The sequence below is a fragment of the Centropristis striata genome, chromosome 8, assembly GCF_030273125.1.
Source record: "Centropristis striata isolate RG_2023a ecotype Rhode Island chromosome 8, C.striata_1.0, whole genome shotgun sequence".
Classification (NCBI taxonomy): domain Eukaryota; kingdom Metazoa; phylum Chordata; class Actinopteri; order Perciformes; family Serranidae; genus Centropristis; species Centropristis striata.
The window spans coordinates 32,382,773-32,396,785 of NC_081524.1; the positions used below are offsets into that span (position 1 = coordinate 32,382,773).

The window sequence follows — 14,013 nt, forward strand, 5'->3', positions numbered from 1 at the left end:
CACACACACACACACACACAGCTGCTAGACCAAAAGTTTATCTTATCCCATCTTATCTTAACTTAAAATAACTTAAAAAACACATATCCCTCTTTTATCCTCTTTTCTTTCCTTCTGACATTGGAATTACACATGAACTGGACTTTGTTGTTTTCATAACAGTTGCAGTCCGGATTTTTTTTTTTTTTGAGAGGAGGCATCTTAATAGTAATAGTTAATACTAATTAACTTTATCAATGATTTATTAATTATATTTGACGAATGCCAGACAATGGTAGTAATCTGGTGGTGCAATAAGAGAGAAATATAATTTTCATTTTTGTATGTCCTGATTCAACTTCAAGAAATTATAATATAAAAAGTTAAATATTTTCTTAACATTAACATTTAAGACATATATTTATTGAAAATTTCATTTAACATCCTTAAGACACATTTTAAAAGAGCAATTTATTTGATTAATGAATCATATGTTCCAACTGAATGTCACAGTATGAAAAAGCAAGATATTTTGAAAACAGACCTAGAACTAATAAGATACAATACGGGCGCATAGGCTCAACCAGGGCTCAACCATAGACTGTATAGCTCAACACACTGAATAGTGAGTTTAGAGAATTGGCCGCTAGATGGTAGTAAAGCGGGTAAACTCGTCTTGCCTGCCGGAAATTAAACAGAAGAAGTATAGTTTGTTGTCGCTGTTTGATGACGTAGTAAGCCTCAGTGACCGTGAGCTGTTTGACATGTTGAACGGAAAGGAAACGTGCTGATAACAAAAATGATGAATTTAGCCGCTATAGTGCACAATCTCAGGTGCTCTTTGCTACGCGTGGAAAGCAGACTTCTGCAGGCGGCGGGACTCGACAGACAGCTGGGTGAGTTTGACGAGTGGCGCTCAGGAAGGCAGCTAACAAGCTCTGTAGCTGAGCATTTCATCCAGAGTTTAAACGCTACCTTTGACTTCCATCTCTGTGTGCTTGTGAGCTTGCCCCAGCTGTCTCTCCTTACATTTGTATCCTTTCCCTGGTTGGATTCATGTTGACCTGATTGACCTGGGTTGCAGTGTAACAATGTTATTCCTGTGTGCAGCTCCAGCGCTGGCAGTGAATGTCCCCAGCCTCCTGCCTCAGCTCGACAGGGAGGATGAGCTGGAGGAGCAGCAGGATCAGGAGCAGCCCCCCGGCCTCCTAGACAGTATCCTGTGGATGGCAGCTCCCAAAAAGAGACGCACCATAGAGATTAACCGCACCAGAAGGAGAGATCCCCGCAAAATGATAAAAGTCAAGGTACTCTTTGGATCCTCTCTAAGGGACATTTTACTTCAAAAACTAACTATAATAAACTGTTGTTTATTAATAAACTTGATTGTAGAGCCTAAAAAACCCAATACTTTTGATATCAGCATTTTTTTCCTTAAGTTTTTTTAAATATTATTTTTTAGTAGCTACCACAACTAATAGGACTTCTAATACCCATGCATATACATAACAGATTATCTGTGGAGATTCTTCACTCTCAATAAAGAATATATAACAAAAAAGTCAACTTAACAATTGTGTAGTATCCCTTATTGTGTAACATAACTGTTGCATATTATTCAGTTCATTTTCAATACAGGGAATGATTAATTTTATAATCCTTAGTAATAATTCTGCTCAGCATCAGATGGTCCAATGAGTATTTAGTACTCAGATCAGTCCAGAAAATGGTTTCAATAATCTGCATACTTGGGGGCGTCCCGGTGGCTCACACTGGTAGAGCGCGTACCATTAAGGCTGAGTCCTTCCTGTGGCGGACCCGGGTTCAACGTCCCTTTGACGCATGTCCTCCCCTCTGTCGCCCCCTTTCTATCTATCACTTTCAATAAAAGCAAAAATGGCAAAAAAAAATCTGCATACTTTGTTGTGAACAGTTTAATCGAGGACTTCTTTGCACTGAAGTTGCTTAAGACACAAAGTTTATAATAAATCCCTTAGAATGACTGATGTGGAGATTGCACATAGAAATGTTCAGTTACAGCAGAATATCTTGAAATGGAACACAGATTTATTTTAGTGTTTGTTTCCACTTATAAGTAAATGTTGAAAGCTGCTCGTTGGCTGATCACACATATGTCAGCCTCGGTCTATATGTTGCCGACTAAGTAACAAGGAAATGCAGAACAGATATGTCAGGAGTAATATAGAAACATTGTTTGACCCACACTTTCTCTCTCTCTCTCAGACCAACATCGAGTCATGTCCGGAGTGTGGCCACTTGAAGCAGAAACACATCCTGTGTGGCTTCTGTTATGCTAAAGTGAGCAAGGAGACTGCTGAGATTCGTAAACGGATAGCAGCGATGGAAGGCGGCCCACGGGGGGCCCCGACTGTGGAGACTGTCATCCTGTATGACGGTGAAACACCAAGTGAGGCGGACAAAGACAAGAGGATTGTGGAGAGGCCCAGGAAGAGGCCTGCCTGGTTCAGTTATTGACACGCTGTTAATGCTGTGTCACACACACACACACACACACACACACACACACTGATACTTTGTAATGTAGTAAACATCATATTCTGTCCAGTCTGTAATCCAGTAAATGAAGGAGGCTAATGTATTGTTTTTGTTTCAACAAAGCAATTGTTTGATCAGCACTTCTTTCTGTGAACCTTCTGGACTATTGCATTGATGTGTGATGTGCATTTTTTTTTGTCATCTTTCAAGTGTTTGTCATACTTTTGACCGAGACAAATTTACTGTATAGTTTACTGTTTGACAATAAATTCATTATTTGAAAAAAATAACCTTATGGTATCTACTTTGTTCACCCTTTCAAAATAAATTAAACTACGCAAGGTACAGAGCAGTGATAGTATTAACTAGAAAATTTCCTCTGGGGAAATTCTGAAAGGGCCACGGGGGCTACAGCTGGTGTGTGTACACTATGATGAGATTCTTCAGACATTTCAAACTATGCCCTTTAACCTCAAAATGTGTGTCTGTGTGTGTGTGTGTAATTAAAATCACATAAAGTTACATGTGTGTGTATGTGTGTGTAATTAAAATCACAAAGTTACGTGTGTGTGTGTGTGTAATTAAAATCACAAAGTAACCTGTGTGTGTGTGTTTGAAGCATGTGTATGCATGTGTGAGGAGTGTACGCGCATGTGTGTGTGTGTGTGTGTGTATCTGTAATTGTAATCACATCAAAGATCAAAGGCAATCAGATCAAAGCAATCAGCAGAATTAACTGACACCTGACAGTGGCAGCACCCAGAGGTGGACAGAGGTCCAGAGGTGGACTGGAATTTCTGGCATCGAACAGAAAGCATTTTTGGCAAAACCATAATACCTATCATTGATCCGACTTCACTTTGAGCGAGTTTTGATATATAATTTGTCCTGCAACTCTTCAAGTTGTAGGACTAGTAGCGGGACTAAATTGCATCCGGAAGAGGAAGAAGAAAAAATCCACAGTATAACAGTAGTGCTCGGTGCGATTGCCCCGAGGCCCTAATTAAAATGATAACCAAAGCTCTATGATAAAACCACACCAGGAACTTTAAAACCTTTACAATGTTGATTAAAATCATGTTTTTAAAGGGTCTCTTATTTGCATAAAAATCAATTGGTGCTGAGTTGGTAGTGACATTTCAATATACACAGTGTGTAATGATCCTTTACAAATCTGAGACCCTATAAAAACAAATATAAATTCCAAAATGAAAATTTAAAATTATTTTTTCGATTTTAATGAAGACATTTTTGCATACTTTTTTTTTTACTCTTTAATCCATTTTAAATTGTCTGTACAAAAAGGGAATGCAGTTTAGCTAGCAATGGATGACTTGGCATACCTTAATCCTTCTCTCTCCCTCACTGTCTTTCAGCTTTCTTTCTCTCCTTGGCATTCTGTAGTAATAGGCTAGCCCAATGCTAACACCACTCTTAGGTTAGCTTTAGTTAGAGTTCGTTTTTTTTTGCAGAACAGATGAGAGGAGAGTAAAATCCTTTTGACTATTTATTTAAGACAATAATAAAAGAGTGAATGATGTACATTGACCTTCTCTGTTCAGAAATCACAGGCTGCTAAGCAGTTAGCTGTAACCACCTCCCAGAAAAGGATACCTAACTTACTTTTACACAGAGTTTTATAATGTGAATGGTTAAAACTGTTGGGGCAGCACCATGGTTTAGACTCGGCCTGTCCATTACGTTGGCACACAGGCTAGTCCTAGCCTCTTGGTGCTTCAATTTCCGGTAACCGCCCTGTGGAAGAAAAAAAAAAAAAACCAACAGCACACTTCTGTATCTTGTCTAGTGTTTGTGCAACAATTCAAGGCCACGGGCCCAGGTGGAGATAGGTACAAAGAGTGATTCAGTGTTTCATCTGCCCTCAAATTTGTGGTTATGTGCAAAGCGTTATCGGTATATCCTTTCTGTTTATACTCCTTATTTCTGTGTGCTGTGCCTGGCATATAAAATGTGCGTTTTAGGTTTTACTAAATAAATTTCTAAGCAGCATTTTACTAAAGGTCATAATGCAGATTATTGCTAATTTTATTAATCTCTAACAAGCATTTATTTAAATTAAATTAAATTGAATTAAATTAGCTCCAAAAAAGCTTTATTCAAGTATTGTTTAAATCATTTTGACTTTTTTTCATGATTTCAACTTTTTTTGTCATTTTGACTTTTTTTTATCATGATTTCATTTTTTGTCATTTGGACTTTTTTTATCATGATTTCAACTTTTTTGTCATTTTGACTTTTTTTATCATGATTTCAACTATTTTAAATCAATTTGACTTTTTTCATGATTTCAACTTTTTTATCATGATTTCAACTATTTTAAATCAATTTGACTTTTTTCATGATTTCAACTTTTTTATCATGATATCAACTTTGTTTGTCATTTTGACTTTTTTCATGATATCAACTTTTTTAGTCATTTTGACTTTTTCATGATATCAACTCTTTTTTGTCATTTTGACTTTTTCATGATATCAATTTTTTTGTCATTTTGACTTTTTTCATGTTTTCAGCTTAGGTAATTTTGACTTTTTTCATATCAACGTTTTCTGTCATTTTTTTTTATCATGAATTCAACTTTTTTTTTCATTTTGACTTTTTTTCATGATTTCATTTTTTGTCATTTTGACTTTTTTCATGTTTTCAGCTTTTATCATTTTGACTTTTTTCATGTCAACTTTTTCTGTAATTTTGACTTTTTTCATGTCAACTTTTTCTGTCATTTTGACTTTTTTCATGTTTTCACATTAGGTCATTTTGACTTTTTTCATGACTTCAACTTTTTTAGTCATTTTTACTTTTTTCATGTGAACTTTTGTCATTTTTACTTTTTTTTTTATCATGATTTCAACTTTTTTAGTCATTTTGACTTTTTCATGATATCAACTCTTTTTTGTCATTTTGACTTTTTCATGATATCAATTTTTTTGTCATTTTGACTTTTTTCATGTTTTCAGCTTAGGTCATTTTGACTTTTTTCATATCAACGTCTTCTGTCATTTTTTAAATCATGATTTCAACTTTTTTTGTCATTTTGACTTTTTTTATCATGATTTCAACTTTTTTTTATCATGATATCAACTTATTTTGTCATTTTGACTTTTTTCATGACATCAACTTATTTTGTCATTTTGACTTTTTTTTTATCATGATTTCAACTTTTTTTATCATGATATCAACTTATTTTGTCATTTTGACTTTTTTCATGACATCAACTTTTCTGTCATTTTGACTTTTTTCATGACATCAACTTTTCTGTCATTTTGACTTTTTTCATCTTTTCAACTTTTGTCATTTTGACTTTTTTTTTCCATGATATCAACTTTATCATTTTGACTTTTTCATGATATCAACTTTTTTTGTCATTTTGACTTTTTCATGATATCAATTTTTTTGTCATTTTGACTTTTTTCATGTTTTCAGCTTAGGTCATTTTGACTTTTTTCATATCAACGTTTTCTGTCATTTTTTTATCATGAAATCAACTTTTTTTCATGATTTCATTTTTTGTCATTTTGACTTTTTTCATGTTTTCAGCTTTTATCATTTTGACTTTTTTCATGTCAACTTTTTCTGTCATTTTGACTTTTTTCATGTTTTCACATTAGGTCATTTTGACTTTTTTCATGACTTCAACTTTTTTAGTCATTTTTACTTTTTTCATGTGAACTTTTGTCATTTTTACTTTTTTCATGATATCAACTTTGTTTGTCATTTTGACTTTTTTCATGATATCAACTTATTTTGTCATTTTGACTTTTTTCATGATTTCAAGTTTTTTTGTCATTTTGACTTTTTTTTATCATGATTTCAACTTTTTTTATCATGATATCAACTTATTTTGTCATTTTGACTTCTTTCATGACATCAACTTTTCTGTCATTTTGACTTTTTTCATGACATCAACTTTTCTGTCATTTTGACTTTTTTCATGACATCAACTTTTCTGTCATTTTGACTTTTTTCATGTTTTCAACTTTATCATTTCGACTTTTTCATGATATCAACTTTTTTGTCATTTTGACTTTCTTTCATGTTTTCAACTTTTCTGTCATTTTGACTTTTTTCATGTTTTCAGCTTAGGTCATTTTGACTTTTTTCATGTCAACTTTTTCTGTCATTTTGACTTTTTTCATGTTTTCACATTAGGTCATTTTGACTTTTTTCATGACTTCAACTTTTTTAGTCATTTTTACTTTTTTCATGTGAACTTTTGTCATTTTTACTTTTTTCATGATATCAACTTTGTTTGTCATTTTGACTTTTTTCATGATATCAACTTATTTTGTCATTTTGACTTTTTTCATGATTTCAACTTTTTTTGTCATCTTGACTTTTTTTATCATGATTTCAACTTTTTTTATCATGATATCAACTTATTTTGTCATTTTGACTTCTTTCATGACATCAACTTTTCTGTCATTTTGACTTTTTTCATGACATCAACTTTTCTGTCATTTTGACTTTTTTCATGACATCAACTTTTCTGTCATTTTGACTTTTTTCATATTTTCAACTTTATCATTTCGACTTTTTCATGATATCAACTTTTTTGTCATTTTGACTTTCTTTCATGTTTTCAACTTTTCTGTCATTTTGACTTTTTTCATGTGACAACTTTTTTTTCTACCGTTTTCCGGTATATATATATATATATATATATATATATACCGGAAAACGGTGGACTGCCCCCTCTGGGTGGGGAGAGAGGTACTGCCTCAAGCGAAGGAGTTTTTTTTGCCATTTTGACTTTTTCATGATATCAATTTTTTTTGTCATTTTGACTTTTTTCGTGTTTTCAGCTTAGGTCATTTTGACTTTTTTCATATCAACGTCTTCTGTCATTTTTTAAATCATGATTTCAACTTTTTTAGTCATTTTGACTTTTTTTATCATGATTTCAACTTTTTTTTATCATGATATCAACTTATTTTGTCATTTTGACTTTTTTCATGACATCAACTTATTTTGTCATTTTGACTTTTTTTATCATGATTTCAACTTTTTTTATCATGATATCAACTTATTTTGTCATTTTGACTTTTTTTCATGACATCAACTTTTCTGTCATTTTGACTTTTTTCATGACATCAACTTTTCTGTCATTTTGACTTTTTTCATCTTTTCAACTTTTGTCATTTTGACTTTTTTTTCATGATATCAACTTTATCATTTTGACTTTTTCATGATATCAATTTTTTTGTCATTTTGACTTTTTTCATGTTTTCAGCTTAGGTCATTTTGACTTTTTTCATATCAACGTTTTCTGTAATTTTTTTATCATGAATTCAACTTTTTTTGTCATTTTGACTTTTTTATCATGATTTCAACTTTTTTTATCATGATATCAACTTATTTTGTCATTTTGACTTTTTTCATGTTTTCAACTATAGTCATTTTGACTTTTTTCATGATATCAACTTTATCATTTTGACTTTGTCATGATATCAACTTTTTTTGTCATTTTGACTTTTTCATGATATCAATTTTTTGTCATTTTGACTTTTTTTCATGTTTTCAGCTTTTCTGTCATTTTGACTTTTTCATGTTATCATTTTTTGTCATATTGACTTTTTTCATGTTTTCAGCTTTTCTGTCATTTTGACTTTTTCATGTTTTCAACTTTTCTGTCATTTTGACTTTTTTCATGATATCAACATTTTGTCATTTTGACTTTTTCATGATATCAACTTTTTTTGTCATTTTGACTTTTTCATGATATCAATTTTTTGTCATTTTGACTTTTTTCATGTTTTCAGCTTTTCTGTCATTTTGACTTTTTCATGTTTTCAACTTTTCTGTCATTTTGACTTTTTCATGATATCAACATTTTGTCATTTTGACTTATTTCCTGATATCAACCTATTTTGTCATTTTGACTTTTTTCCTGATATCAACCTATTTTGTCATTTTGACTTTTTTCATGATATCAACTTTTGTCATTTTGACTTTTTTTCATGTTTTCAATTCTTGTCATTTTGACTTTTTTCATGTTTTCAACTTTTCTGTCATTTTGACTTTTTTCATGTTTTCAACTTTTCTGTCATTTTGACTTTTTTCATGTTTTCAACTTTTGTCATTTTGACTTTTTTCATGATATCAACTTTTTTGTCATTTTGACTTTTTTCATGTTTTCAACTTTTGTCATTTTGACTTTTTCATGATATCAATTTTTTTGTCATTTTGACTTTTTTCATGTTTTCAGCTTAGGTCATTTTGACTTTTTTCATATCAACGTTTTCTGTCATTTTTTATCATGAATTCAACTTTTTTGTCATTTTGACTTTTTTTTTATCATGATTTCAACTTTTTTTTATCATGATATCAACTTATTTTGTCATTTTGACTTTTTTCATGACATCAATTTTTCTGTCATTTTGACTTTTTTCATGTTTTCAACTTTAGTCATTATGACTTTTTTCATGATATCAACTTTATCATTTTGACTTTGTCATGATATCAACTTTTTTTGTCATTTTGACTTTTTCATGATATCAATTTTTTGTCATTTTGACTTTTTTCATGTTTTCAGCTTTTCTGTCATTTTGACTTTTTCATGATATCATTTTTTGTCATATTGACTTTTTTCATGTTTTCAGCTTTTCTGTCATTTTGACTTTTTCATGTTTTCAACTTTTCTGTCATTTTGACTTTTTCATGATATCAACATTTTGTCATTTTGACTTTTTCATGATATCAACATTTTGTCATTTTGACTTATTTCCTGATATCAACCTATTTTGTCATTTTGACTTTTTTCCTGATATCAACCTATTTTGTCATTTTGACTTTTTTCATGATATCAACTTTTGTCATTTTGACTTTTTTCATGTTTTCAATTCTTGTCATTTTGACTTTTTTCATGTTTTCAACTTTTCTGTCATTTTGACTTTTTTCATGTTTTCAACTTTTGTCATTTTGACTTTTTTCATGATATCAACTTTTTTGTCATTTTGACTTTTTTCATGTTTTCAACTTTTGTCATTTTGACTTTTTTCATGATATCAACTTTTTTGTCATTTTGACTTTCTTTCATGTTTTCAACTTTTCTGTCATTTTGACTTTTTTCATGTGACAACTTTTTTTTCTACCGTTTTCCGGTATATATATATATATATATATATATATATATATATATATATACCGGAAAACGGTGGACTGCCCCCTCTGGGTGGGGAGAGAGGTACTGCCTCAAGCGAAGGAGTTCAAGTATCTCGGGGTCTTGTTCACGAGTGAGGGTAGAACGGAGTGCAGCGTCAGCAGTGATGCGGGCGTTGTACCGGACTGTCGTGGTGAAGAAGGAGCTGAGCTGGAAGGCAAAGCTCTCGATTTACCGGTCCATCTATGTTCCAACCCTCACCTATGGTCGTGAGCTTTGGGTAGTGACCGAAAGAGCAAGATCGCGGATACAAGCGGCTGAAATGAGCTTCCTCCGTAGGGTGGCTGGGCTCAGCCTTAGAGATAAGGTGAGGAGCTCAGACATCCGGAGGGAGCTGCTGCTCCTTCGCGTCGAAAGGAGTCAGCTGAGGTGGTTTGGGCATCTGGTAAGGATGCCTCCCGGGCGCCTCCCGTTAGAGGTGTTCCGTGCACGTCCAACTGGTAGGAGGCCCCGGGGAATACCCACAACACGGTGAAGGGATTATATCTCTCTCCTGGCCTGGGAACGCCTCGGGGTCCCCCAGGAGGAGCTGGACATTGTGGCTGGGGAGAGGGACGTCTGGAATGCCCTGCTTAGCGTGCTGCCCCCGCGACCCGGCCCCGGATAAGCAGAAGAAAATGGATGGATGGATGGATGGATGGATATATATATATATATATATATAAAATAAAGTAAAAAAAATAAAAGCTCCAAAAAATGACATAAAATTGAATTATTCCTTGGGAAGAGAGACCTTCTTCCAAGGATAAAGAGTGTCTCATTTATATATATTTTGATTATTCTTCCTTCCATCCATTCACTTTTCTTTTTTTTTATAAAAATATTATCAATTCTGTTTTTGATAGCATTCTTATTTTATAGCATTTTTTCCACACCTGCCTAAAACTAACCTTGTTAACAATATCACTTTAGCAAGAAACAAAATCCTCTAATGAGGAATGAATCTAAACAGCACAAAGTGGTCTCTGCAGTTCATGGTGACAAATAAATAAAGATCCCTCACTATGTTAAACTCATAGTGGGCTTCAGGAGAGGACATACACCATCACCCAACAAATTCAGAGACAGCAACCTTGCACTGCAATACAGTAACCAAAATATGACATAACTTAGACTGAGCACGTCGATCCCTACCTCTTTCACTATTATATTTAGGACTCTGCACAGGGCTCTGGCAACATGCAGGAAAAAGGCTTCCACTTTCCCCTTGTCTCTCCTTGATCCACAGGTTTCACAAAGTTAAAAAAAAACTACATAACATGTAAAAACTCTGAATAGTATTTCCAATCCAACCAGATCTACAGTGTGTCTGCCCAGTGGACTGTCCAGTCTGTGGAGAGCAAACACTCTAAATGGACTCTAATAGACTTAAACTGTGTTTAAACAGACTGTCTGGGTGTTCTGTGTTCTAATTTATGTGCAGACATTAGAACACAGAACACATGGAACCCTGAGACACAAAAACACACACATCATCATTTCAAATCATAACATCATCGAGAAATATGTTTTGAAAGATTAATTTCATATGTCAAGGTGGATTTTCATTGTGAAAAAATAATCTCGTGCAATCTGCATTGCATTGTTTCAATACTTACTTCAATAAATCCATCTGGGATATAAAGTTCAACCCATTAGGAACTGACACAGTACTTGAAATAAGCTATATATATATATGTATATATATGTATATATGTATATATATATATATATATATATATATATATATATATATATATATATATATACATATATATATATATATATATATATATATATATATATATATATAGCTTATTTCAAGTACTGTGTCAGTTCCTAATGGGTTGAACTTTATATCCCAGATCCCAGATCCCAGAGGCATATTATGAAACCTCTCTCCAATGGACAAGGAAAAAATTCATCAATTCGATTTTTGAAAGCATTCTTATTTCACAGCATTTTTTCCACACCTGCCTAAAACCATTGTGCAGTACTGTACAAATATGTTTATGAATAAATAAATACATAACAAGAAGCATATTATGACACCTCTCTCCAATGGACAAGGAAAAGCTCCAAAAAAAGTTTAGTACAATTGAAGTTTTCCTTGGAAAGATGAACACAAGAGAGACTTTCTTCCAAGGCTTACAAGTGTCTTGACAGTGGAAATTACATACATTTCAAAAACAACAATGAAATAAAACCATTAAAATTAAATAAGATTCTATTAAATTAAGGCAAGGGGTGGTCACATTAAATATTGATTATTCTTCCGTCCATTCACTTTTTGTTTTTTGATAAAAAATATTATCAATTCTATGTTTGAGAACATTCTTATTTTGTAGCTTTTTTTTACACATGCCTTAAACTTTTGCACATTACTGTACATTTCAACAAAAAACACAAAAATGAAACAAACTAAAACAAAAAAATATATTAAACTAAATAAAGATGCCTCTCATGACAAAAACAACCGAAAATCCTTTTAGTTTAGAGTTCAAATTGGAGTATTCCTTGGGAAGAAATACACAGGAGAGACCTTCTCCCAAGGCTTGAAAGCTACAATATTAGAAACAATAACAGCAAAACTTAATAAAAAGCATATTATGGCATTTCTATCCAGTGGGCAAGGAAAAGCTCCAAAATGTGAGTTAAAGTTGGAAAGAAAAACACAAGAGAGACTTTATTTAATGCATGCAGGTATTAAAGCACACCGATCCCGATCAAACCGCACGTTTTGATATATAACTAGTAGCGGGACGAAATTGCGTCCGCAAGTAGCCTGGGTATACCCAGACTGCCTTGGGCGCTCGAATAGTCTGGTGTTAGCCAGGCTAGTCCGCAAGAGGAATAAGAAGAAATCCACAGTATAACAGTAATGCTCGGTGCGATTGCCCCGAGGCCCTAATTAGGGTCTCGGGGCAATCGCACCGAGCACTGGTCCCATACAGCAATAGCTGAAAAACTGCTCAAAATTTTGCATTGAAATGAATGGGACGGCCGACAAAAAATGAGCGAAAAAGAACAATCATTGGAGATTTTTAAACGTCTACTCCTCCGGCATAATTTCACCTAGAGACTCCATTTAAACTTTAAACAGTAGACACAAGTCTTGTGTATTGGTGTATTAATCCACGTTTCGATAGGTCATATAGTTTTTTATCAATCCCTGTTCAATGACCATGATCATTTTTGGAGAAATTCTGAGATTATAATGGGTGTGTATTGCACGGAATGTTCGTGTCAGAGTGTGTGATGTCATCGCTCAGAGTGTAGAGGGAGAGGTAAAACTGTCAAAAAAGAAATTTGAAAACTGCGCTCCAGGCCGCAAATTCCACTCTACAGAAATAATTTATACATAGAAATGTAGGAAAATTTGTCTTCTCACTCACAATCCTCTGGTAAAGCTGTCAGAGTTATAGTTTGGGCGTACGACGCAAAGATGCGGCACCAAAACCACCAACAGCCTCATTGGGTCCCATATTAAAAACGCAGGAAGATTTCGAAAAAAAGGAAGATGGAACAGGTTTTTTAGATCGCTTTAATTTTTCTTTAAAAAAATCATATGTAGACGTTCAGGAATAACTCGGGACGCTCAAAGTGAAGTCGGATCAATGATAGGTATTATGGTTTTGACAAAAATGCTTTCTGTTCGAGGCCAGAAATTCGAGTCTGTCCACCTCTGCTGTCACTCTTTCGGAACATTAACAGCTGCAGTTAATTCTGTTGATTGCTTTGATCTGATTGCCTTTGATCTTTGATGTGATTACAGTTACAGATACTCACACACACACACATGCACTAAAGTGCGCACACTCCTCACACATGAATATACATGCTTCATACACGCACACACAGGTAACTTTATGTGATTTTAATTACACACACACACATACACACAGGTAACTTTATGCGATTTTCGCTACACACACACACACACACACAGGTAACTTTATGTGATTTTAATTACAAACACGCACGCACACACACACACACACACACACACACATACACACAGGTAACTTCATGTGATTTTAATTACACCTATACACACACACACACACACACACACACACACACACACACACACACACACACATATTTTGAGGTTAAAGGGCATAGTTTGAAATCTCTGAAGAATTTCATCATAGTGTACACACACCGGCAGTAGCCCCCGTGGCCCTTTCAAAATTTCCCCAGAGGAAATTTTCTAGTTTAATAATGCTGTTTTTGTTTGAAGGTAAATGACTGCTTTCACTTTGTGATACAGTAAGAAACAAATTGGTTAACTCTGCTCCGATTAATTGGCATAATACATTATGATGTTAGCATCTTCTATAACCTTTTAATGATTGAAC

The 14,013-nt window shown here is 33.5% G+C and overlaps 1 protein-coding gene across 1 annotated transcript; it reads left to right on the forward strand.

Moving 5' to 3' along the window:
* Window positions 1–693: 693 nt before the first annotated feature.
* Window positions 694–2,783, forward strand: mrpl32 (mitochondrial ribosomal protein L32). Its single transcript, XM_059339601.1, has 3 exons — window positions 694–875; window positions 1,090–1,286; window positions 2,224–2,783. The coding sequence occupies exons 1-3, from the start codon at window positions 779–781 to the stop codon at window positions 2,473–2,475; spliced, it is 546 nt and encodes a 181-aa protein (XP_059195584.1). The 5' UTR covers window positions 694–778; the 3' UTR covers window positions 2,476–2,783.
* The last annotated feature ends 11,230 nt before the right edge of the window (window positions 2,784–14,013 follow it).

What these genes read in the sequence shown, in the direction of transcription:
- mrpl32 (XM_059339601.1), top strand. Translation starts at nt 779, where the DNA reads ATGATGAATTTAGCCGCTATAGTGCACAATCTCAGGTGCTCTTTGCTA. An exon ending in GGGACTCGACAGACAGCTGG is followed by an intron (nt 876 to 1,089) that starts GTGAGTTTGACG and finishes TCCTGTGTGCAG; the next exon opens with CTCCAGCGCTGGCAGTGAAT. An exon ending in GCAAAATGATAAAAGTCAAG is followed by an intron (nt 1,287 to 2,223) that starts GTACTCTTTGGA and finishes TCTCTCTCTCAG; the next exon opens with ACCAACATCGAGTCATGTCC.